The 27,278-nt window shown below is 41.9% G+C and overlaps 1 protein-coding gene across 25 annotated transcripts in view; it reads left to right on the top strand.

Annotated features, from left to right (window-relative positions):
- TBC1D5 (TBC1 domain family member 5) overlaps positions 1-27,278 on the top strand; it is a 593,981-nt gene that overhangs the window by 327,861 nt on the left and 238,842 nt on the right. For all 25 annotated transcript variants that reach the window (XM_069568828.1, XM_069568958.1, XM_069568921.1 and 22 more), the window contains 2 exons: positions 19,257-19,359; positions 25,763-25,851. In XM_069568828.1, coding sequence (XP_069424929.1) covers positions 19,257-19,359; positions 25,763-25,851 — 192 coding nt within the window. The remainder of the gene's footprint in view (positions 1-19,256; positions 19,360-25,762; positions 25,852-27,278) is intronic.

The raw sequence follows: 27,278 nt of genomic DNA, 5'->3' as shown, positions 1-27,278 counted from the left end.
CGGTAGGGACGTCTAGTGGGCTGTTCCACCGACCACAGCTAGGAGTTTGGATTTGACCCCACCTGTAGTGAGGAGCCTGGAGGAGCTGAGGGGAGTGTGGGACCCGGGAGGAGGGCTGGGAAGCCTGGAGGAGCTGAGGGGAGTGTGGGCCCTGGGAGGAGGGCTGGGAAGCCTGGAGGAGCTGAGGGGAGTGTGGGACCCGGGAGGAGGGCTGGGAAGCCTGGAGGAGCTGAGGGGAGTGTGGGCCCTGGGAGGAGGGCTGGGAAGCCTGGAGGGTGTGAGCGGGAGTGTGGGACCTGGGAGAGGGTGGCTGCTGAGCTGTGGGTGGGGGTAGAAGTGGGCACATCCCCTGGAAGGGCAGTGGGTGTCAGCTACAACGTGGACTCCAGGTGGTCTGGAGGAGATACAAGCTGAGGATGGGTATTGGATTATTGTGGCTTTCTCCCACTCCTCAGTCCGGTTCCATTGTTCCCATTGTTTGGGGGCCTTTTCACCTCTCACCTGGGAGTCTCTTGTCTAACTCTTTGCCTTGACTCCATTAACTTGCTTTTCCTGTCCACCTCATGTGTTGAACCCTGTTTCTCTCAAACACGTTCCTAGCCCTGCCCCTACTTGCCTGTCTGGCCCTTCTGTGACCTCTGGTTTTGCAGAATACGTGCTTATGCAGACTCCCTAACACACACACTGTCCCTTTTCAGACTGTCCAGTTACCTTTGTGTTACTGACTTCTAGTTTAATTCCACTGTGGTCTAGGGGCAGGCATTGTATGATTCCTCTTCTGTGAAATTTGTTAACATGTGTTCTGTAGTCCAGAATGGAATCTGCCTCTGAGAATATTCTATGTGAGCTGGAGGAGAATGCGTATCGTGCTTTGTTGGATAAAAATGACCTGTAGATGTCAGTTAGGTCCAGTTGGTTGATGATGTTGCTTAGTTCAGCTTTGTCCTTACTGGTTTCTGCCTGCCAGTTCTGTCCATGTCTGATCAAAGGGCGTTAAGAGTTTCCAGCTGTAACAGTGGATTCTTTCCTTTCTCCTGGGCTTCCCAGGTGGCTCAGAGGGTAAAGCATCCGCCTGCAATGTGGGGGACCTGGGTTCAATCCCTGGGTCGGGAATATCCCTTGGAGAAGGAAATGGCAACCCACTCCAGTACTCTTGCCTGGATAATCCCATGGACGGAGGATCCTGGTAGGCTACAGTCCATGGGGTCACAAGGAGGCAGACAGGACTGAGCGGCGTCCCTCTCACTCTAACCCCTCTTCACAGCTGTGCCAGGCTTCGCCTTGCACAGTGGGATGCTCTGTTGCCAGGTGGCTCTTGTTATGGCCCGTGTGTCTTCTTGTAGAATTGACCCCTTTATTATTATTCAGTGCCCTTTTTTTATCTCTTAGCTAGTGTTAGCACTGGATATTGTTCTCCAGCTATTTCCTTTTAATCTATGTGTGTCTTTATTTAAAGTGCTTCCATAGGCAGCATGATGTCGGATTTTAGCATGATTCCATGTAAGCCAAGTCTACTGACAAATTCTCTCAATTTTTGCTTGTCTGAGAAAGTTTGATTTCTCCCTCACTTTTTAAGGGTAGTTTTATAGCACGCAGAATTCTAGTTTGGCAGGTTTCTCCTTCTCAAACACTTGGAATTTTTCAGTCCACCTTCTGTCCTGCATGGCTTCTGAAGAGAAGTTGAATGTAATTTTTGATTCCTGTATAGGTAAGATGAAATCCCACCATTCCCCACCCGCCCCCACCTTTAAGAACTCTGACTTTGATTTTCTGCAGTTTGAAAATGATGTGCTGAGGTGTCGTTCTTTGGGCATTGGTCCTGCACGGTGGCTTCTGAGCTTCCTGGCCCTGTGGTGTCGGCAGTGTTCTCGGTGACTGTCTCTCCAGACGTTTCTCCTGCACTTTTCTCTCTTCTCCTTCTCTCCCCGTGAGAGCCCTTGAATGCTCTGCTCTGTTTTTTTCAGTCTTTTTCTCTTGCTTCTCAGTTGTTGAGGATTTTGCTGAGACATCCTCAGGCTCAGATTCTCTCCTCAGCTGCTTCCAGTCTACTCGAGGACTCAGCCCATCAAGGCACTCTTCCCTGTTACCCTGTTTTATACCTCTAAATTTACTTTTGGTTCTTTCTTAGGATTTCTGTTTCTTGCTTACATTGCCTGTCTGTTCTTGCATGCTGTCTGCTTTATCCATTAGAGCCCTGAGTGTATTAATCATACTTGTTTTAAACCCCTGGCTTCATAATTGCAATTTCTCTGGTTCTGATGCTTGCTCTGTGTCTTCCAATTGTTTTCCTACCTCCAGGCCTTGTAATTTTGCGTTCAGCTTGGTTTTTATGACAGCTCGATGTAACTCCCTGGTTAAAGGAGCTGCTGTCGTAGGTCGTTGGCAGTGTGATGAGCTGAGGGGAGGGGGACGCACCCTTTAGACATACGGTCAGTCTTTCAGTGCCTCTGGACTGTGCTCTTCACAGTGTTTCTCGGATCACCCTTCCCCTCAGAGGGACAGGATAGCTGTGGTGGGGGTTGGGCTGGGCATTTCCCTCTCCCCAGGTCAGTTAGGGGCCGATGGAGTCTCAGCAGGTTGGGCTCTGGGTAACTCGTTCTCCCTGCAGGCAGGCCTCGTTCAGAAGAGCAGAGTCCCCCTCTGTCCAGGCTGGCCCCTTTCCCCTCCCCCTGCCATAGCTGAGGGGGTTTTTCTCTGGTATTCACTGTGGGAACCTGGCCGAGCTTCTAGAGGTGAATCTCCCAGTTTTGTGTGGGCCTCCCTATGATGGAGTTTTCCTGGAGTTTTTAACCCTCAGAGGTAAAGCCCATGGACACAGGAGCCTGGTGGACCGCAGTCCATGGGGCTGCAAAGAGGTGCTGTTTCTGTGCGGGTTTTGCGTTCCATGCAGCTCCTCTGTGCCAGGGTCCAGCCCCGGTGGATCCAGGGAATTCGAAGCGGGGACGGCATTGGTGAGGAGAACTTATTTGTTTATTAATATAGAAATATAAGATTAGATTAGGAAGAAATAGTATAGTAGGAAAATTAAGTGGAGAAAAGAGGGCTGAATAACTTGGTTTATGTGGGAAGCCAGTAAAGTTCCAGACAAGGAGTTTGCACCATCTACATTAGGCCACTGCGTCCTCTTGAATATCAGGGGGTGCCCCGCCTTGGGCTCCCCCTCGCGTGGATTTTAAAAGCCGGGACAAGTCAGTAGATATGGTGAGCCTCCACGCCCCAGATGGGAATTCAGCCAGAAATTAGAGAGGAGACACGGGGGAAACCAGTCCAGCCACTGGCCCGTCCTCTGTTGTTCAGAAGGCCTTTTATACTTTTTTGATTGTACATGGAGATCAATGGGTAATACAAAATTATGCAGCGTTAGCAGTCCAGACTCTTATTGAAACCAGGCTTTTCTCTCTGCATACCTAATTGTGTACGTAAGTCTTAGGTGATTTACATCATTTGGGCAAAAAGGGCCAATTAACATTTTACAGCCTTTTTTCTGATAAGGGTTTGTTAACTACAAGACTTATTTGTGTTGATCTTCCCCAAGTCTGGTGCCACTCTCAGAAAGCACTAAATAAAGTTACATTCTTACATAGCAAAGATACAGCAACTTATAACAAGTGAAAGGAGTACAGTGATTTATAACAAAAGAAAAGTAATTAACTCAAAAGTCTAGTGTTGCTAACATCAAAACTACTATATATCTTTTTCCATATCCCGTTTACATGGATTAACATCCTCCCAGGTGCCTAAAAGATAAAGAATATGGAGGCCTGGCAGCATTCATTGAGTCAACAGTGAAAACCCTCTACCAATATGATTTTTAGAAAAGGCTCTGTATCTTTAAGATGCTTTAAGCTTTGTGCCTCTTGCAGTTGGGGGGCTGTAAGCAATTCACAAGCTGTAAGAGGTCCAGGGGAACCTGTTAGGCAAGCTAGACAGTTATCAGAGGGGGTTTAACTGAAACATCCCTTTCAAATGCAGAAGACTAAAGCCCTGATTTGACTTTTTCCAGAGAATATCAGGAGAGCAAAGTACAAAAGCTGGCAGATTTTTGTTTTTTGGGGGTACATGCTCAGGAAATTCCAGGGGGAACCCCTGAAGCCTAATCACGTCCTTGCGTTTTGTCAGGCTTCCTTCCTCATGACCTTGTCATGGAGGGATTCCTCACGCTGGCTCCTGGCACCTCTGCTTCAGTGCCATGCCCCCTGCGGTACTGAGTCCGACAGCTCATCCTTCAAGCCTGAGTTCATCACCACCCTGTTCTTGAAGCATGTTCCAGTCTTTACAACTGGAAATAATTTGTGCTTGTTCTGTGTTCCAGTGGCATTTTCTTAATAACTTTGTAATGATATTACTTAACGTTTCTTTGATATTGCTTAAGTTTATTTAGACTCGCCAGTGTAGTCAGTACATTTGTATTAATCTCCTTGGCATTGCATGTGCCAAGATGAATATGGCGTGGGCCCTTAGGAAGCTCACAGTCTAGTAGAGAAAGCAGACCTAAAGAAACTTCCAGAGCAGGAGAGCAGCACTGCACTGGGGAGAGGGCACACAAGAGCGCCAGGAAGCGCCCCCAGCTTCATGTTCCAATCCGGGAGGCCTGTCTAAATGTTCCCGACCCATGACCCCATGCCTACCTGAGGTGGACTGTGCTGTGCTCAGTTGAGCCGACTCTTTGCGACCCCATGGACTGTACCCTGCCAGGCTCCTCTATCCAGAGGGACTCTCCAGGCAAGAATACTGAAGCTTCCCTTCTCCAGGGCATCTTCCCAACCCAGGGATCCAACCCAGGTCTCCTGCCTTGCAGGCGGATTCTTTACTGTCTGAGCTGCCAAGGAAGCCCAAGAATACTGGAGTGGGTAGCCTATCCCTTCTCCAGAGAAACTTCCTGACCCAGGAATTGGACTGAGGTCTCCTGCCTTGCGGGTGGACTCTTGGCCAGTTGAGCTACGAGGGCAGCCCCTGCCCACTCCACGCTGCTCCTCTGTGAGTGCCTGAGCACGTGGGCTCAGCACCGAGTGCGGTGCACAGGGGATCTCGGCCCCTGCTCAGTGGAGCTTGGGAAACAAGCCAAGTACTCTCCCAGGGGAAACATGGGCATAAAATAGTGTGAACAGTTTCCTCATTTCTTTCACTTTCATTATGTTATTATCAGTGTCAAGTACTTGGATTGCTGTAACTTGCAAGACCCTGAGAGAAACAGAAAAAAGGGTGGAAAATACCAGGGCAAACAAGTACCTCCCTGGTTGTTAGCCCAGGCCTCATCTTTCAGACCTCTGGTAACCCCTGGAGGGCGTTTCTGTCTTACTGCAGAGTCAGGGTGGTGCCTAAATAATGCTCATTGATTGTGAAACCTATCACTTATGATCAATGTTTTTCAATTGTAGTAATAACATCTCTAACATTTTCAATCTTCAGAAACATAAACACACTTAAAAAATACTATTATCCACCTTCTAGTCTGAGTTTAAACAAGATAATTTCATCTCGTAAGCTGTGTTGTTTTCTCATTATAGAATTTATTTGATCTGAATATGTCACTGAATTAAATATTATCTTCTCTTTCAACTAATTTTAATATTGTTTTATTCTACTAACCTTTTTTGCCTCAAAGGGTTTTGTATTCATTTCAATTAATTGTTCCTTATTTCAGCCTAATGAGGTTGTTACTGTTCTCATTTTTATTACTGAATAGGGAAAAAACTGATAATCAAAAGGAAAATCAAGTAGCTTCCAATTTATAGCATTTCTACTTCAGAACTTGAGCCGTCCATTCTGAACCAGTTTTGCCATGCTTCAAAGGCTTAACGTTATATGAAATTCAGTATTATTTAAAATGATGGGAAATATTGAGTTCAGAATAAAGTATCATTTCCATATTATATACTAAACAAGTCTGTTATTTGATCTATCAAGGATTATTTTAAAAGTATATTTACAGTGTCTATACTATCATTTGCGAATTAACATATTTATAGGCTATTGCCGAATAGTGTCGTCTTTTCTTCAGATGTCTCAGATGCCTCTCTTGAAGTAAATGATTAAAGTGTAGCTTCCTTTTGTCACTGTGACTGTGGCGATATTTACAGGTCGGTCCGGTCGCCTCTCGGACCCGTAGCCCCAGCCTCTGGTCTTGCATGGTTCTGTGTAGGGCCCTTGCCATCTGCGCCTCAGGCAGCTCACTCTTGAGCTCATTCCGCTCTGTCCCTCTTGGTTCTCCAAGGCACGGTCAGACCTTTACCAGCCTTCTGGTTCGATGACCCCTCTGTTTGTCTCCCCCATATGGTCCGAACCTTAGACTCTTTATTTCAGCAAGCTTTGTTTCCTCCATTTTTTTTATATTGTCATTTGATATTTTGTGGATTCACTAATAATTGCTAAAACTTTCTCTTTAAAACCATAGATGTGTACTGTCCAGTTTGGTAGCCCCCAGGCACATGTGGAGATTTAAATTAATTTAGATTGAATAAAATAAGTCTTCAGCTGCTCTCAAGTGCTGATGGCTACTGTATAAGCCAGCACAGATACAGGACATTTCTATCATTATAGAAAGTTCTGCTGGACAGTACTGTGAAAGTAAATTGATTATTGTTCTATTTTTGTACTGTATATGATAGGAACATATGCATTTTATTTTTTATTCACAGTGAACTTTTAGAGACGGCCTGTGCTTAATATTTACTTTTGTTTCCTGTCTCTGCCCTTAAGAAACATCCTTGAGCTTTTATAGTATATAAGTCTTACATGAGTTTTTCATCAAATTTAGCTATTATGTAGTGGATAGTGTAACATTAGACTACTTTGAGAATGTTTTCTGTATTATACAAAAGTGATTTTACAAAGGTTTTTTTTTTCCCCTCCTTATTTAAAGTCCATCTCTACACATTTCCCATTTTTCAGAGAAATGATGCTGGTTCTCTAATCCAACAGTGATTATCACACTAGTGCAAAGTTAAGATATCCTAAATGTTGGTGTGTTTTATTCCATTTCCTCCAAGCCCCCCCCCCTTTTTTTTTAGTTAAATAAAAACCAAATTCCTCAGGGAAAGAGAATTTTACAAGCAATTTCAGAGCAGAATTGATTTTGGTGTGTGTTAATGCAGACAATCTGCCCAGTGTTAAAATGTTAAAGAGAAAAAAAACCGCACAAGCTGCCATGTTCGTGTGATCACACCAAAATAGCAGCTTGTGTTTATACTTCAGTCTCCTCGAGGTGGACTGCAGGCGCCCCGCGCCGCGCGGCTGCGCTCGCTGCGTGTTGCGCTTCTGTCTGATGCCAGCGCCGTACGCGCTTGTGCATGCACGACCAGCCCTCACATATGCACTTGTTCTCAGCCGCGGAGGTGAAAACGACAACACAAGCCGCTCTCTGCGGGTTGTCGGCAACCTGTGTGTGTGTTTCTTAAATATTACAGAGGGGGAGAAGCAGATTTTCAGGAACACAAGAAACAATTCTTCCGTCAAGTGGCCTGTAGTCCTTCCGTATTTCACAGCTCTTAAGGTAAAGCAAAATATTGGGTCCTCGCGGTTCCCGCCGTGTATTTAGGAGGATGTATATCCTGTACTGCTCATGTTTTTGACACGTATTTTTCTCATTTCTGCTACATGTAAGCATGCAGATTCTTACTACATATTTGTTCCAATTTATGGGATGTTTTTAAGCTTAAATTTTTTTCTAGCATTTGCGTGAAAATGGAGGTGTGTCTGCGGCGGTCTTGGTGCTGACTGCACCCGCGCCCCTGGCCCCTGGAGCCTGGGGGCCGCGACCCCCAGCAGCCGCAGAGTCTGCCCCGAGCTGCGGGCCAGAAGGGTTCTCCCTGGGAGATCTGCTGTGTAAATGAAGCCAGCGTCTTTTAGCACTGTGTATATTTCTAAACTGCAGGTTCACATACTGACCATGAAGAGGTGAAAAGGTGAAGTCCGCTGGGTGGTGGAGTACTCCTTATGCTGAAACATTCCTCCGCGGCCCAGCCCGTTCAGTAGAGTCACAGTATTTTAGGAACTTTCATGCAGATTTGGAATTGACACTACTTTACTCCTTCAAGGATAAATGCTTTAAATTGCTTTCAATTTTTTCTTAATTGTTGAAATACTGCAAAATGAAGTCTTTCCGTGTGACAGAGCCTTGCACTTAAAGTGCGTATTTCTGTCTGCTTATATTTTTTTTCTCTCAATTACGGTACCAGTAGAAAGTTTTTTGTTTTTTCTTTTATTTGAGGCAGTGAGGCAGTGGGGTTGCTAGCTGTGTAACTCGGGGCATTGGAGAACTAGGAAGAACCTTTGCTGACAGCCTCCATTCAGACGGTGACAGACGTGCCCCCCCCTCCCCCGACACTCCAGCCCCACTGCCTCTGTCCCCACTGTCATTCTTGGACATTTCCAGTCATCCTAAGTCTTCTCACCTGGATGGTGATTCCAAACTCCCACTGCCCCTGTTAGGCTCTGGGAGATTGTTCTGCTATCCTCTTGGGCTGGATCACACCCTTGTCATCACAACAGACTTGTACTTTCTTTTCTATGCCTTTTAAAAATCAGTGTTCACCTCTAGTTTATGGCCTGTGAAAATTACATAATGCTCTTATCGTCATTTGTTACAAAAAACAAAGGCAGCAGAACTGTGGTCTAGCCTTTAGTAAGCTTTGCCTTCTCACCTCCAGTCCAAGTTCATGACTTAACTTTCATTTTTCATTGGTTGGTTGGTTTGTAGGTTTCTGCACTTATTTATTCGTTCAGCAAATACTACTTGAGAAATTACTAGGTAGCAGCTACTATTCTAGAAGTTGAGGATCCTGATAAAGAAAATAGTGCCTCTTCCATTCTTTTATAGAACCCTGCATATTTTATTGTAATTATCTTCCTTTTAAAAATATCTGTGTAATATCTATTTTCTTGTCTAGATTTTAAGTATTTAGTTTTATGTTTTTATATTTTTGCTATTCCCCAGCACCTGGCATCCATAATAAGCATTGTGTCATTGGTAATCATCTTAAATCCTTTTATTTTGCAAGTGCATAAAGTTGAAGCTCAGAAAGAATGACTTAATATAACTTGTTAATGGCTGCAGTGGAAATACTACCTGGGACTCCAGGTCTTTCTGCTAGTCTATAATATTTTATGTTAGTCTTATTTGCCTGAATTTACCACTTTTTTTTTAATTCAAGAAGCTTTTATTGAACACCTTCTGTATGCATAACACTTTGTGAGCAAACAGGAGATGGAAGCATGAATGGGCTACTTCAAGTCTTAGCCAGAAAGCTGTGGAGATTAAATACGCCCCTATGGTTTCTGCCCTCTGGGATCACCTATTCTAATATAGAGTTGCTCAACCTTGGGAGGATTGATGTTTTGGACCAGTTAACTCTGCTGTGAGAGGCTGTGCTGTGCGCTGTGGAGTGCTTAGCAGCGTTCCTGACCCCTGACTGCTGCAGCCTCTGTCAGGCCTACGTTTTAGGTCTTTCCAGGGTGTCGGGGTGTCTTGTCTGACAGGAGGGTTCTCTGAGGCACAACTTTAGAGTTTTCTGAGAGCTTAACAAAGGATTTTGCATTCACACCCTTGGTTACATCTTTTGACCTTATTTTTCTGTCTTACGTTTGATCTTGGCCCAGAGATAGAGTCTTACTGCTTCGTGTGTGGCCCGAGAGGATGAGGAGGAGACAAGGCTGGGCTTGAAATGCCGGCTATTGAGCAGCCCTCCCCTCCGCTTCCCTCTTTCCTGTGTTGTAAGGGCCGCGCATCCCAGGCGGCAGCTCCGCACTGCCTAGACAGCCTCTTGGGCCCCATCACCTGTGTATTGGGTACATTTGCAATATTCCAGATAGGCTACTGTGTTGCTAGTACCCAGTAAGGAATCTTTGTCTCCACTTTCCTTATGATGTTTTCCTCACTGTGACTTTCGCCCTCGCTGGCAGCCTCATGGGCTGTCTGGCTGCCTAACCGTCTCTTTCAGATCCTTTAGTCTTTTCACTGTGGCTCCGTGCGACGTTCCAGCTCCTGTCCCGTCCCAAAGCTACCTCTACTGCATATTTAAAAAACAAAACAAAACAAAGGAAACAGCCCAGTTTCATATTAAAAGCTGTGTTCATTATCTCTTGCTACATATTTCATAGTTGTTGGACATTTGGGAGCAGCCGAAGCCCTGGGACCTCTGAGTGTGCAGTCAGGTGTCGGCTGGAGCTGGGGTGGTGGGGAGGCTGCTGAGGGCTAGAGGACCCATGTGGGTCTCTCCTTTGTGCTGCTTAAGTGTCGTTTCTCTGGAGGAGTCTTCCCCTAAAGCAAACAACCCAAGAAGGAAAGGCAGTGTGCTAAAGAATTGGCAGGTGTATTTTTAAACCGGCACAGTCTGCATGCAGCCTCCCAGGTTTCCCAGATGCCCTTTTGTGCTCTGTCTGGCCGGAAGCGGAAGTGTGGGCGGCGCCTGAGGTGGGATGTGCTCAGGAGCCGCGCGCTGTCTTGGCCTGTCATGGCCGCGCACGTCTCAGCAGCCAGGGCTCCCTGGAGAGGATGCTGGGACGGTGAGTCCAGCTTCCTGCCTGGCAAGAGGAGAGGGCAGATGTGGTTGAATGCGGGTGGTGAAGCCGTCATCCCAAGCAGGGAGGACAGGAATTGAAAGCATCTGTCCTCCTTTCATCCCGGCTCCCTGGGTTTGCTTGATTTTTATTTCAGTTTTCCTTTAATCAAACAGCAAACTAGAGTAAGACGACATAGTTATTTGGGTGTCTAGTCGTATTCTAGGGCGTTTTCATCAGCTCATCTTAAATGTTAGACGGTGCTGGTGGTGGAGGTTCTGGGTGTGAAGTGTGGACCCAGCACCAGTTACTGCCCCTGCAAGCCCTCGGTGCGGCTCCATCCTCCTGCTTGGCGATGAACCTTCAACGAGGGCTTTGTTTTTTCCCTCGGGGCATCTTATTGAATACTTGCATCTTCAGTAATTCATCTGGGCCCAGTGCTTTGTCTGTTTTAATACTTCTAATTACCTAATTAGGTGCCATAACGCAGTGACAAAGCCCTTTGTCATTTCACTCTTGTCTTAACCCTTTTCTTGCTTAGGAAACACTCCTTGTGTCTCTTTGTTGTCTGAGGAACTCTCCATCATGGATACACCTTGGATATTTGCCTGGCTCCCTTTGTGTCTGGGTCGCGACCAGCCAGGCCCTGTTGAAATCAGGTCTTCCCGGTTGACTCGCGTCAGGTACCTGGGCTCCTGGTTCTTGGTCTGAAGTTGGGGTTTCGTTGTCCTGCCTCTCTCACTTCTTGATTCACCCCCATACCCTGCAGTCACATGGGAAGATTTCCAGAAAGCAAGTAGAATAGTTGTCATAAACTGCTTTTGTGACAGAATTAGTGCCATTTATCATTCATAGATCTTAGGTGTCCACAGGCATCCATGAGTAAGTGTAATGGAAATCAACAGCATTGTTTCAAAATTATAGTGATCTGTGCTTCAGGATAACTGAAAAATTGACAAGGGTCAGTTTTTTTTTTTTTTTCATATGTGTATTTTAGATAACAGTGAAAGAAAACGTGATAGAATTACAGTTTTACCTTTTTACAGCCTCTGATGAGTCAGTCTAGACAGTGATCATTGGTTGTCACATAAAGAGAGAAAAGCTAAAAATCTCTGCCTCCTGATGCAGGCACCCGGCACCATCTGTACCCGTTGTCCACTTCTGTGTTATAAACCACCCCCAAAGCTTAAGAGAACAGCACAATTAATTTTGTTGATAAATCTCCGACTTGAGGAGGGCTGAGCAGGCTGCTTTTCTCTGTTCCGTGTGGTGGTAGCCAGACCAGCTCGAAGTTTAAAAATCAGAAGGCCTGTCCATCTGTCTGGCTCTCAAGGCTGGAACTCGGCAGAGACGTTCTCTGGAGCTGGAGCTGGAACACCTCCCCAGGGCCTCTCGTGGCTGCTTGACTGCCTAGCAGCGTGGTGTCTGGGTTCCATGGCTGTTTGCAGACAGGGAGGTGGACAGAAGCTGTGTTGCAGCATTGTTCGCATTGCCATCTCTTCGTGAGAAGCTTGTCGCTGAGGACCATGCCTTTGCAGAGGGGTGGTGTTAGGCTGCCCCACCGCCGTGTGGGAGGAGCGCCGAAGAATTCCGGAATGTGCGCTTGAAGCAACCACATCTTCCATGAAGGACCGTGTCGAAAGCTGAATTTGAACCTGTTGGAAGTCTCTAGACCTCCTTACTAGTTTGTGGGAATACAGGGAGATGAGGAATGTGTTCCATAAAATGGAAGAACAGGAAGTAAAATTAAGAATGTGGGAAGTTTCTACAGGGTAAAGGGTTTGATTTTTCTAACAAATGCATTATAAAAGAGAGAGGGAGAAGGAGAGAGGAAGGGAAGAGAAGGCAAGGAAGGAGAGAATGGACAAGTCTGTGGAATATGTCTTCAGAGATATAGCAACAAATTTCCATGTACAGATGCTTCTTGGAACTTGATTGAAACAAACTGAAAAACTTTTAGGGAAATTTGAACATTTGACTGCATATTTGGTTTAATCGATTATTTTTATTAGTACAGTGTTAAAGTAGTACTATGGTTGTGTTTTTGGAGTCTTTATATTTTAGAAATAAATGTGTCCTGCAATATTAGTGACATCTCAGGGTTGCTCTGAAGTGCAGCGCTGAGAGAAGAGGACCCATAAAAGGGAATTATTGCTCATGGAGCTGGGCGACTGTGCTGGGGTTCAGTCCGTTATTGTCTCTCTATAAATGTTGGAATTCTCTATAATGAAATATTTTTTAAACTTAAAATGAAATCTGTATTGCCTATGAATTTGGAGTTATTTCAAGTTACAAAACAAAATGCATACACCAGATGCTTATACCTCTGGATGTTAATTTACAGTATATAAATTTTGTCTATTTAATACCTACTCAAATCTTGAGAGAGAAACTCCTGTACTTTAAATGTTGATCAATTAAGTTGAATCGGAATTATTACCTTTGTTTCTGTCAAGTAAAAATGTTAGATGGTATTAGTCTCAATCCCATCATGGAATACATTGGTATTCCTTTCTCTTTGCTTATCAGAGTTCATCCTCACCTATTTACCATCTCTACTTTCTTTTTTGGCCAAATTCAGAAATTTCTTTTCTCATTTTCTAATAATAACAGAATTCATCTTCAGTTCCCGTTTGTTGTGATTCTTTTCTCCTTTTTCTCTTCTTTCTGATGGTTTGGCTTGAGTGAATCATAAACTTCTCTAGTTCAGTCATAAATTTTTTTCTCTATCCCATCTTTAATGAATTTACCACCATTTCTCTTTTTGCATGAAACTGCAAAGTCACTCTTGATTTTTCAAAATCTTAATAACTTTGATCCCAGCCTCGGTCTGTATTCTGTGATTTTTGCTATTGTTTCAACAGCAGATTTTTCTTTCCCAATGATAATTTGGGTTAGACTGCTGTTCAGATTACCTGCCCTGAATCAACACCAGATGTCAGGGAAGCTATTTTGAAGCTTAAAACCTATCATCAAAGGTGTCTATCACTATTCCTAGAAAAGCTGCTTACTGCTTTTCTCCCTTTTATTTCTGATTCCTGTAGATAGAATGCCTTCTCACTTGAAGCTTGATAATACAAGAATCAAGTATTTTTTGTAGGAAATATGTTATTATTCAGGTGTATTCATCAACCTTATGACTCGTAGGTTCTTCTTTGTAACTCTAAACTCATGGAATTTTATTCCACTGCCTACCTCTGACTCATTGACTAGCAAGACAGTTGGGAAGTACTGCTACCCTGCTCACTACCCAGGTACACTGGAGCAGGTGTTAACCTCTCTAGTTCCGTTCTTACCTATTACCTTCTGAGCCAGATTCTTTCAGCTGGTAACTTCTGTGAATGTCAGTTCTTCCAGATTCTGAAAATACATAAACTTTTGTCTCTGTTTCAGAACGCTTCTGAAATCTTTCACACCTTACTTGTTTCACGCTATGGATTCTTCATCACAATTTAGAGGACCTCGTACTTTTCTGAAAAAGAGGGTGTCCTGAGACTTCATAAATGCATTTCAGCTTTGTAGACTAGACTCGTGGACAGTGTGCAGTCACACAGCTATGCCCTGTCTGCCTAATGCACATTTTCAGTTGATTGGGTATTTGCTAAAGGTTCAGTTCAGTTCAGTCGGTCAGTCATGTCTGACTCTTTGCAACCCCGTGAATTGCAGTGCGGCAGGCCTCCCTGTCCATTACCAACTCCTAGAGTTCACTCAGACTCGTGTCCATCGAGTCAGTGATGCCATCCAGCCATCTCATCCTCGGTCGTCCCCTTCTCCTGCCCCCAATCCCTCCCAGCATCAGAGTCTTTGCCAGTGAGTCAACTCTTCGCATGAGGTGGCCAAAGTCCTGGAGTTTCAGCTTCAGCATCATTCCTTCCAAAGAAATCCCAGGGCTGATCTCCTTCAGAATGGACTGGTTGGATCTCCTTGCAGTCCAAGGGACTCTCAAGAGTCTTCTCCAACACCACAGTTCACAAGCATCAATTCTTCAGTGCTCAGCCTTCTTCACAGTCCAACTCTCACATCCGTACATGACCACTGGAAAAACCATAGCCTTGACTAGACGGACCTTAGTTGGCAAAGTAATGTCTCTGCTTTTGAATATGCTTTCTAGGTTGGTCATAACTTTTCTTCCAAGAAGTAAGCGTCTTTTAATTTCATGGCTGCAATCACCATCTGCAGTGATTTTGGAGCCCCCCAAAATAAAGTCTGACACTGTTCCCACTGTTTGCCCATCTATTTCCCATGAAGTGATGGGACCAGATGCCATGATCTTCGTTTTCTGAATGTTGAGCTTTAAGCCAACTTTTCCACTCTCCTCTTTCACTTTCTTCAAGAGGATTTTTAGTTCTTCTTCACCTTCTGCCATAAGGGTGGTGTCATCTGCATATCTGAGGTGATTGATATTTCTCCCAGCAATCTTGATTCCAGCTTGTGCTTCTTCCAGCCCAGCGTTTCTCATGATGTACTCTACATAGAAGTTAAATAAGCAGGGTGACAATATACAGCCTTGACACACTCGTTTTCCTATTTGGAACCAGTCTGTTGTTCCATGTCCAGTTCTAACGGGTGCTTCCTGACCTGCATACAGATTTCTCAAGAGGCAGTTCAGGTAGTCTGGTATTCCCATCTCTTGAAGAATTTTCCACAGTTTATTGTGATCCACACAGTCAAAGGCTTTGGCATAGTCAATCAAGCAGAAATAGATGTTTTTCTGGAACTCTCTTACTTTTTCCATGATCCAGCGGATGTTGGCAATTTGATCTCTGGTTCCTCTGCCTTTTCTAAAACCAGCTTCAACATCAGGGAGTTCATGGTTCACATATTGTTGAAGCTAAAGGTGGGTAGTTTAAATTATCTACCTGCAGTTTGATTCTTAGAGATGTCTAGTTTTTAATCTCCTGAGTGTTTAGTGTGCATTTAAATGAAACTGTAAGTTGACATGTAATGTAATTTACATTTTTAGTAGTTAGGTATTAAACTCTCATAGTTCATGGATATTTGTTACAAAGTGAATATTGTAGTTTTTAGCACTTTCTCCCATAATCCATTCAGATTGCAGCAGCCATTGGGAATTTGGTGGTCCAGTGTGCATAGACAATTTCCAAAGTGGTGTTAAAGAAGCAGACATATAGACTCACTCGGCCATGTGACCTGCCCAGTCCTGAGATAGGAAGCCTGCTTCAAGGCAGGGTTAGAGTTAAGTCATCCGATGAGCAAGGAGAGGAAACCATTTCACCTCAGAAGGATTACTCTATTTTTACTTTAGTGACGTAAGTTTTTCCAGGAAATTTCTTCTCAGCATTTTATTAACTAGTCACCTGTCTTTCATCCTGATTACTCTAATTTGGGGTATTTGACTTTCTAAAGAGTTTAGCAGCTTTCTTTTGTCCTAAATAAGTCATTTAACACGCTTTCGTATGTATCTCCTACTTCAGCTCATTTGACACTTTCTGGAACTTCTTTGTCTTCTAAGACATATCATTCTTGCTCTGCCTCTACTCTCAGCTAATTTCTCCTCTTTAGGAACTCCAGCCTGAGTCTGGGCTGTCTAGAGGGCCAGCACATTGAGATTTATGCATGGATATGAGATGCCCCATGGACTGTTTATTCCAAGCCCCAGAAGAGAGGCTTCCTTACTGCAGGAGAAGAGATCAGACTCCCATATCTGGGGACAAACTATATACCTACAGGAGTTTCAAGCCAAAGTCAAATGAACAGATGAAGATGAAACAGACTATAATTTATTATAAAAATTAGAATCAGGAAAGAGATGCCTCACAAACCACTAGCGTAGGCCACATGGGGTCCCAGCCCGAACTGGAAAGTTCGTTCTAACTCTCACAGGGGCCTGGAGAGGATCAGAAGGACGCAGAAAACAGCTGAACTCAGCAGCGATAGGAAGCGGTAGAGTCTGCACGTGGCTGACATCGCCGCGGGTGCGCCTCTGGAGACTCAGGAGGCCCACTCTTCTGATGCGGCCCGTGCCTCTGTGCTCTCAGTCTCCAGCCTCCCGCACGTACCCTTATCTTCCGGTCCCCAAGCCACCTCATTCACGCGTGCGGCATGTCAAGTGCCCATCCTCAGGCCAGCGGTGGTCTCTGAGCTGGACGCCCACCGCCAGGCCTGCTCCTGCCGCTGTTGCGGTGTCTCACCTGGTCCCAAGAGCAGTGTGATCATCCCGCTTCAGAGATGAGGCCGTTAGGCAACTGTCTACTCTAGTCCTGCAGCCAGCAGCTCTGCAGCAGGAAGCTGAACACAGGCCCTTCTCAGGCCTGGGACTCTCCATCTCACCTCAGTGTAATATCCTCCTCTCTCCTTCCTCTAAACTCCTCTTGCAGTCTTTTTTCCAAATTAGAGTCCCTCCAGTACTCTCTTCTTTCTTTTTGCTTCAGAAACGTAGAGTCATCTGTTGCTCTCCCCCCGCCATAATGCTGCCTTGGAAGCTCCTGTGTGCCTCCCGCCTTTCCTCTGCCCTGTCATCCTACCCCAGCCGGTGGCACCTCCCAGAAGCACGTGCCCTCTGTGTCACTAGCATCATGCTCAGAATTGAGCCCTCAGGGCTTTCCTTCTGATGGGGTGACCTTTCCCACAGATGTTCTGCATTCCTCTTCTCCTAAAAATTCTCGTTCAGATCTTTTGTGACTGAACCCATTTGACTGCTTATTTCTGTATGATGTTAGGAAGCCTTCTAATCCCATTCTTTTACCCATGCTGCTGCTGCTGTTGCTAAGTCGCTTTAGTCGTGTCCAACTCTGTGCCACCCCATAGACGGCAGCCCACCAGGCTCCCCCATCCCTGGGATTCTCTAGGCAAGAATACTGGAGTGGGTTGCCTTTTCCTTCTCCAGTGCATGAAAGTGAAAAGTCAAAGTGAAGTCGCTCAGTCGTGTCTGACTCTTCACGACCCCATGGACTGCAGCCTACCAGACTCCTCCGTCCATGGGGTTTTCCAGGCAAGAGTACTGGAGTGGGTTGCCATTGCCTTCTCCATCTTTTACCCATAGCTGTCTAGTATTCCCAGCACCACTTATTGAAGAGGCTGTCTTTTCTTCATTGTATATTCTTGCCTTCTTCATCAAAGATAAGATGCCCATAGGTGTGTAAGTTTGTCTCTGGGCTCTCTGTCTCGCTCCACTGGTCTACATTTCTGTTTCTGTGCCAGTGCCGTCCTATGACTGTCGCTTTGTAGTGTCGTCTGAAGTCAGGAAGGTTGATTCCTCCAGCTCCGTTTTTCTTTGTCAGGATTTCTTTGGCTATTCAGCATCTTTTGTGTTTCCATCCAAATTGCAAATTTTTTTGTTCCCAGTTCAGCTCAGTTATGTCTGACTCTTTGCAACCCCATGGACTGCAGCTTACCAGGCCTCCCTGTCCATCAGCAACTCCCGGAATTTACCCAAACTTATGTCCATTGAGTTGGTGATACTATCCAACTATCTTTTTGTTCAAGTTTTGATAAAAATATCACTGGTAGTTTTATAGGGATTGCACTAACTCTGTAGACTGCTTTGGATGGTACCGTCATTTTCCCAATACTGGTTCTTCCAATCCAGGAACCTGGCGTCTCTCCATCTGTTTGTGTCAACTTTGATTCCTTCATCAGTTTTCGGCATACAGGTCTTTTGTCTCGTCAGGTGGTTTATCCCTAGGTATTTTATGCTTTTCATTGCAATGGTAAATGGAACTGGTTTTTTTTTTTAACTTCTCTGATGTTTCACTGTCAGTGTGTATGAATGCAAGGGGTATCTGTATTACTTCTATTATATCCTGACTGGTTGTTTTTGGATGACATTCATTCTTATAGGGTTATCCCCTGGTATTCATGAGGGATGGAGTCTGGGACTCCCACAGATACCAAAATCCACGGATTGTGTAACTCTTGTATAGAATGCAGTAATATTCACAGATATAACCTATGCCTGTCCTCACATAAATCATCTCTAGATTTCTTATAATAGCTAACACAGTGTAAATACTTGTGTAAATAGTTGCTGGCAGGCTAGCACTTTCAACTTTTGCTTTTTGGAACTTTCTAAAATTTGCTTTTCCTAAACATCTTTCATCCATGGTTGGTTGAATCTGCGGATCCGAGAGCCACATATCCACAGGGCTGAGAGATTCACTGTGTGTTGCATTCCTCTGTATTTCCTCTTTGGGTTGTTGCCATCTTTCATTATGAGCAACTGTGTAAGCTCCTTCCAGGTGAATACTCTGCCCTTCTTATTTCAGACTACCTCAAAGCACCTGGTAGAATTTTTGATCCAGAGATCATTTAAGCAGTATTGACTAACTCATTCCATTGAAAGTGGTGTTTTAATCAAATAAAACTAATGGTATGGTAATGTATAATAATTTAAATTCTGATATTTGCAGGAAAAAAAAGATAATGATTTTTTCACAGAGTTGGTATTTACAAAATCACGTTATACCAAATGGGATTAAACAAAGCAGTCCCCCACACCAACAGGCTGTACGCCATTTTGCTTTAAAACTGTTTATTCATCACGTGGTGATCGTAAGCATATGAAGACATTTGAAATGTTCAGATGTCAAAGATACCCCTTCCCTTTGTGATACACTAATCTCCCTTTTCTCATCCTTTTTGTCTTTAACACATCAGTCCCACCTCTGGCATAAGTTGCATGGTAAAGACAGACTTGTACTAAAACCAAAAGCCGCCTTGGCACCTCTCAGAGATGAAAGTTTGAGGGTAATTCTTGAAATTGTGTTACTCAGTTTCAATCCTCTGTTTTCTTTTTTCAGGTTTCCTGAAATGCAGTTTTTCCAACAAGAAAGTGTGAGAAAAATTCTTACAGATGTTCTTTTCTGTTATGCTAGAGAAAATGAGCAGTTGCTTTATAAACAGGTAATGAAAATATCGTACAGGTGGCATCCATTGACTCGGAATTTTCTATACAGCTTGACAAATGATAGAGCAATAATGTAGCCTTTATTGTATCCAAAGTTGTATCATAATAGTAAAGCAATCAAAGAGCTGCTTGTCAGCTGCACGGTGAGAAAAGTAAGCTCGCTGGTGCACATATGCTTCTTCCTTATTATGAGACATTCCGCCAAATTGTCTTCTATAAGGCATTCAATCTTTTCTTTCAACTTTTGGGAGTTTGTTTATAAACAGCATCTTTGAAGGCAATCTAGTAATAGAACTTTTCAGAGTTGTAAACATAAATATTGTTTCTAAGCACAGCATTTATAAATGCATGACATGCCATGAGGAAGTGATCAAGTGTCCTTTTACTCTTTAAAATCTACCAAGAATATAACTTCAGAAAGTTCCTTTAAACTTTCTGGAATTTATATGATATTCTTGGGATCTTGATGTTTAATTCATCTAGTAATTAAAGAAGATTATTGGATTATGTGTATTCATTTTGAAATGTAAATTATTTAATATATAAAGAAGTATCCAGGTTTCTACTTAAGCTAATGGGATTCCAAGAAAAATATACAGAGTTAGATACTTTAATGTGTCTCAGAATACATGTTAAGTGAGGATTCAAACTATTAATAAATTCTCTGACAATCCAAAGTTGTTATGTCCACTGCGGACCACCTGAATTCACTGTAACAGAAGACACCCGCATGGTGAGAGCAGTGTTTTTATAATTTGAGATAAACTTGATTTATTTAAAGATAATAAACCAAGTCATATTGCAGTTGTCCTAAATAATATATTTGTTATCCTCTACATGGAAATATGCAAAAGAACTAATTTTATCTTAGTTTTGATATTACTAATATATATTTTATATTAATTACATGGTGGTAATGAGCTTTTAAAATGGGAAATGGAAAAAACATATCCTGTTCATAATGGCAACCAAAACTATAAAATGTCTAGGAATAAATTGAATAATATAAGAATAAAAGCTATGTAAAGAAAACTATAAACTTTATAGAAGGATACAAAGGTAGAGTTGAATAAATAGGAAAGTGACAACATGTTTTTAGGTGGGAAGATCCTAAGATACTGTTTCTTCCTAAATTAACATATAAATGTGTTATCATTCCACTGATAGGCTAAGTGAGAGAGAAATAATTTTTTTAAAACTGGACACAGTTATTTTAAATTCAGTGCCCAAAAGCTTTATAGTAATTTTAATGGCAGGAAAGAACATAGCTTACTGGTTGCAAGCACTGGGTCTAGGTTCTGATTCCTTCATTTGTGTCTCAGCTCTAACACTTCTTAGACAACGCATAGACTTGCCTCTTCTGATCTTAAAGCTTTGTTGATGAGGGCGGTGCTCTGTAGAGTTAAAAGCAGGTAGTGCTCCTTATGACTTCGTGTTGGTAGTTATCGCGGTGATCATGGTTATAGTCATTAGTAAATGTGCTTAAGTTGCCACAGAATTTAGGGGAAGGGGAGAATGACCTAAGAAGACATGAAAAGTGTTATAAATGTTATGTGATCAAGCCAGTGTAACAGTAGTGTGGAAACCGAGAGAGAGATCAATGGAGCAAGGTAAGAACAGGTCCAATCGTAAGTGAGAGCTTCATGAAAAATAGGGCATTTCCATTCAAGGGGAGAAGGACATTGAATTGCTGTATTTGACTTTCCATCTAGAAACAATTAAATTAAAGGTATAATTGTAAGAACTAAAACTACATAAAAATTCTGGGAAAAAAGAAACATTTAGGAGAATTTTTTGATAACCTCAGGGTAGAAAAGGCCTTCCCTAGCAAGATATGCTGTCCAGATCAGACCCAAAGTGCAGAAACCAGCAGCAAACCAGAAAGGAGACAGGGAGAAAATAAATCTCCATCTGTGTAAGACTTTTTGGAAGCCAGTAAAAGAAAATTCTAGTAAGACTGACTTAAAATCTAAGAAAGTTACTAACACACTTGCAAGAAGTCATCAGGCGCAGGCTCTTCGCCAGTGACCCCGGCTCGTTCCCGTTGTCCTGCTCTCTGTCTCATTTTGTTTCCTTTTGTCATCAAGCCTGTCTCCTCCGTCTTCTCTCTCCTCTTTGAAATATCTGGGAGTATCTCATGATGAAAAATCTGATGATAACCAATGAGGTTAGAATATAATTATGCCAAGTTATACGTTTATTTCCCCTTTTTCTTTACAGAAAGAAACAACTAGATTCACGGACAAGGAAAAAAAAAACACATTTTAATTGCGTGGTCCACCGTTTGTGAGGCACGCAGCACGCTCGTTTGTGAGGAAGGCTAAAGAGAAGCGGGGCAGACCAGACACGCTTAATAATTTAGACAAAGCCTATCGGTCACTGAGCAGGAAACTATTATTAACTTACTGCTGAGCATCACCTTCTAAGACTTAAAATTACTCCCTATACATGTTAAAAATTCTATAGATTCTATAGATGTAGAAATAATCCCTCACTCTAAGAGGATTGGATATTTAGCCCGATCAAATTTAAGAAAAAACCTTGAGTTTCATCACAAGCTGTTAAAGCTATTATTTTGTACTAGGTGACACCCCGTTTAACATCGACCATATTGTTAATAGTTATGGGATTTTATTGAATTAATGAGACTGTTATCATGTAGTAGAATGTCTTGCTGAGTTAATTGAAACTGCAGAGATTATATAAATGGTATTAATGAACTTTGACTGCCTGATGCCTCAGCTTTAATAAAGACTGCTTGGTGGGCTAAATGAACACAGGCAGATAAAAGAACAGGTTCAATTTGGTGAGCCTACGGGCTGTTGATGAAGAAAACTTTGTTACCTTCATTTTCAACTGACATGAGTTTGGAGAGCAGTGACTGCTGAGGATCCAGCGGTGAACAAGGCTGTAAGCAAGCAGAAGCACTGACTGCGGGTGGAAGCAAACCACACATTGTGGAGGCCAAGAGCATGCCGACGACACGTTCCTTTCCGTTACATTTTATCAGATTTACAGCACATTGAATTTATTATCATTCTTTCCAGATATCTTTTCATTTAAAGATGTCTATTTGGTTGTCGATTGTAATTAATAATCAGGTTTTACTAGGATAGAACTGAGAGTAAGAGCAACAATTTTTTCCAAGCCTGTTTTAGAAAAATGTACCTAGTTTAGTTGGATGTGAACCCTGAATGTGTAAAAGGCTTTCTTAGTGGTGTTCAGGGGATTCTGAATTTTACAATTTTCCATTGTACAAAAAGCATTCTTTAATTGATGGGAAGTACTGAAGTATAATTCAGTACAGTTCCTTTCCATTTTTCATCATATTGTAGCTTTCACCAATGTGTTGATAAATGCAATGTGTGCCCCTCTAGTGGGAGCTGTTCCACTCATCCAGTCGCTATGCAGTGAGCACCTTGTGTATGCTGAGCATATAGTAGGAGCTGGGTTTTCCTAGGTATGCACGGATGCACATATGCATGTACATAGACATATGTGTATCACTTGCCAAGTTTATAACCACACAGTACTTCCGTACTCATTTGATCGTGTATCTTGCTGTCCAGATCACAGGCTCCATAATGGTTGGGAGGTGCTCACTCCATTCATTTTTGTGTTCTCGATACATCATAGGTAGTTAATGGATAATTTTTGAAATAAATAAAAGTAAATGATATATGGGCAAATGTAGACAGTGGAGAGAGGTCACAGAAAGTGGAGGGAAGAGAACATTCAAAGAAAGTGAGAAGATGCATTTAGGCAAGAGCTGTTTCTTACTAAACCATCCATAAATAGTTTTAGAAAACATTGGAGGGAAACGTTCCAGTCCGAAGATCACTGACACCGCCACCAGCGACTAAAACCTGGTCATCAACCTAATAAAAACTATGCAGTTTTATTACATATTTTTGGACTGGAAAATCTGGTGTTCTTAGAAATATCTATTTTATTCAAGTTAATACAATCATAGTAAAAATAGTTTTTGTCTAACATCTTCTGTAACTTACCTTTTCATTTGGATGAAAAAAGTTATTAGGCAAAACAGTTTTGAGGAAAAGAATAGAAAATATGGGGAAATGGAGTATTGTGCAGCTCAAATCGTGACAGTAGTAAAGTTCTTGGTAAGAATATATAAATTAGTAGAAGACCAGTAAAAACAAACCGAGAAAAAATGAAAGCCAAAGATCCAGTTTATGATAGAGGTGACATTTCAGAGCTCTTGGGAAAAGATGGATTATTCAGTAGATGAGGATTACTCAATAAATTAGTTTAACTCTTAGGGAGAAGAAAATGCATATTTATTCTTCAGGGCAAAACCAAATTCCAGATGGGTAAAGAATTAGCTGTAAAAAAGGAACTTGTAATTTAACTTAATTTCAATATGATGGTGTCTTTGGTATGAAAGCAAAAGAAATTATAAAAGATGATTTATTGATTTGACTTTTTAAAGTATATGGTTTCACTTTGACATGAGATATCATCAAAATTAAAAGGCAAGTTATAAACATGGGGAAGTATTTGTAACAAAAATGACTAAGGGTTAATTTCCTGAATTGCTGAAGAAATATTACAAATCATTGGGGAAAAGGAAACTCTTCATTAAGAGAAAAATGGGCAATTCATTAAATAAAAGTGGCCACTAAAATGTTTGTGTTCAATCTCACTAGCATTTAAGTAAGTTAAAACAACTATTTGTAAAATTTGATGGGATTTTTTAAAAAACACTACAAATAAAGATGAGAGTGTATGAAATGGTTTGGGGAGTTTTATGTCTTAAAGTGAGGGGATCGTTTCTAAAGGGCAGATTAATCGTATATATCAAATATCTTAACTCGTTTACCCAGAAATTTTTCTTCTAGGGAGTTTATCCCAAGGAAACCACCAGAAATAAGCAAAAGGATTACTCAGGGACATCTGTCGCAGTTTTCCTTTCTTATTTTTTGGCCTTCCCGCCTTGCTTTTCTGTTGTTTTTGTTTGTTTGCTTTTGCTTTTCTGTAGTTCTCTACAATGAGCACCTCTTACTTTCATGATTAAAAGTATGTCACTCAGTTTTTGGAATAATCTGAGATTATTCCAGAATAATAAGCCTCTGGTAATATTTTTAAACCACTTTAGCAACACTTCATTCTTTCTGGGCCTCTACCAAGTTCTTCTAAGGAGCAGTCTTTTCAAGATTTGTTTAGTAGGTGATGTTTACCTAAAAAGATTGAAGTGATGTGTGGTAATTTGTCCTAAATCACAAATGAATTGTCAGTGGGTCCTAAATTATTTTGTAAGAATGTCATTAAGCCCTTCTAATTCCAGGCTGGTGAAGACTGGTCAGTGAGCTCTGACAGAGTTTCCTCCTGGGTTACTTGGCAGCGCAGAGCTGCTAGGCTGGTGCACAGGGCTGTGTGGCTGTCCCTCACAGGAGGTCTTCTCTAATCCCATTAGCAAAGAGGGGAGACTTTATTGTTATTTCCTGAAAAGGTGGCTTTCCTGTTCTTTTTTCAAGAGATCATCTTAGATAAAAGGAAAGTAGTAATTGAGTCACTTTAAAAGGCGGAAAAGAGTATGATCTATTTTTAACTTGCTAAAATATGCTTTTGATACCTAAGTAGGGAGAAAAAATCTCAACTGATCTGGAATATCTTATTTTTTCACAGTAATGGATAAATAATGGATTTTTATAATAACCTTTGAAAGGCAACTTAGTAATTAATACCTTTTTGTTTCTGTCTATTTATGTAATCCATAGATGAACAGAATGTAAGGACAAAGAAAATTATATTGGTGAAATCATAAATAAATTGAAAAGTAACCTTATAGTTGAGATAGGAAAAGAAATTATGGCCATCTTGGCTTGAACACCTTTAAAATTTTTACTTTGAAAACTTTGTTTTCCTTCATACCTGCTAAAGATTATTTCCTTTATTATCCAACATTTCCAGCTAGCTGACTTCAGCTCTTCCTAAATCTACAGACATCCTAATTTTGAGCCATTATATAATGAAAACATTGGATGTAATTTCCTTAGGTCTTCAGTTCTTAGTTGCCCTTCTTACTACAGATCTTTACACTGTAGCTCATGATTATAATTTGCATAAATGAAATTCATATTTATGAGTACAGATTCTGAAGCAACTGACAGGTGCAAGGTTGTCTACCATGCCAATTTATTGTTTGTTGTGTTATTCAAAAGAGAGCTGCTTTCCGTGTTTTAAAGAAGACGACGTGCTGTGGTTGAATTGGAAGTCAAATTCTAAAACTAAATCTCCTTTTGTAGTTTTTTATGTTTTTGCTTCTGTGTATAATATGGAAATGCTGGCGGTGGGGTCAGCTGCAGGGCTCTCAGCTGAGCCTGTTCTGTCCACTGGTGAATCCTCAGCATCCACCCCATGCTTTCTCTGTTCCAGGGAATGCACGAGCTGCTGGCTCCCATCGTCTTCACCCTCCACTGCGACCACCAGGCCTTTCTCCATGCCAGTGAGTCTGCGCAGCCAAGGCAAGTTTTTATGGGAGCTCCATCTATTTTTCAGCCCTGTTGTAATCTTTTTTTTTTTAACCTCAACACCTTTTACGTTGAAGATTTTGTAAATTGTAAGCATTTGTTTGTGGTTCATGTGGCTGAACCACTTAGTAATTGTAATCCTATTTCAGCTATGGGGAAACTTGGAATTCTAAATATTTTTGTAAGTCTTAGAGCTGTACCAAAGGAAGACATATATCTAACGAATCAGGAAGAGATTTTTGTTGCAATGGCGAAGTGCTAACAGTTGTTACTATTCATACATTCCATCATACAGTGACCTGTTCTCTCACACTAAGCTGTAAGAGAACCTATTCTGAGACGTATTTTGTCCTCCCCAGATCCAGCTCAGTTCAGTTCATAAACAGAATAGTTTCACAAAGAACACCAATTTAAAGAAATACAAATGACTTCCCATGTTTTTTAGATACATTATTATTTCCAGCAAGTAACTTCAGTAATTGTATTTAACTTAGGCTGATTGTTAGAATTTATTTTCTAACTTAAGATACCCTCACTAGGTGGGCAAGAGAAGCAGCCAGGAGGTGTCTTGGGTATGGAGAGCCTAGGGACTGTAAACCATCAGGAGCGTTTGCAGGCTGGCCCCTCTCTGTGCAGGAAACAGAGAATGAGCATGTACCATTTCATCTGTTTGTGCATACAGTCTTTGTTAATCAAAAGTAGCCATCCGTTTCGCTGAACATGTATCAGGGCGTTTGTCAAATCCACTCTAGTTTACTATATCATAGGTTCGCATTTTCTAGCTCCTTGGAGTTTTTCTAGTTACACTGGCTGTATTGGAGAATTTCTTGAATCTGACTATAATAACCATGTCTTAATTGCCTTGGCCTCAGTTAGTCTAAAGTATGATAAGGATGCGGTTAGTGTTGAGATCCTTTTCTCAGGGCAGTTCTGTCTTTTTAAAAATGTACATGCAGACTATACTTCATAGGAAAGTGCACACGATGGAAAGTAGCTTTTTAAAGAACAGCTTTTAAATGAGTTGGGCATGCTTCTTTAAGAGTTTCAATCCTTTATAAAGTAAAAGCAGCACTAAAATAGATTTGGAGGAGGTCACTGATTGATACTAAAACATATTAAAAGTAGAAGCCACTGAAGGAAAATAAATCAATGTTTTGATACGGGATCTATGACCAGTAATTACATATTTTCTTGTTTCATTTGGATAAGTGATAGATTGTGGAGCAATCAGTTGATTCTAGATCAGGCACATTCAAAGAATGTATTGTCACATTCAGCATTTGTTATTTGGAATAATTAGATAGTTACATCACTGTGGTAGAGACAGGGAACTAATTTGTTTTCGATCTTTGTAGAAAGAAACATTTCATATGTTAATAGAGTTGCTGTTTTTATTTAAAAAAGGCTCATGTTTTTTCCTT

The sequence above is a fragment of the Ovis canadensis genome, chromosome 1 (assembly GCF_042477335.2).
Source record: "Ovis canadensis isolate MfBH-ARS-UI-01 breed Bighorn chromosome 1, ARS-UI_OviCan_v2, whole genome shotgun sequence".
Classification (NCBI taxonomy): Eukaryota; Metazoa; Chordata; class Mammalia; order Artiodactyla; family Bovidae; genus Ovis; species Ovis canadensis.
The sequence above is the reverse complement of the archived record's forward strand: the minus strand, read 5'-3'. Positions and strand labels throughout refer to the sequence as shown.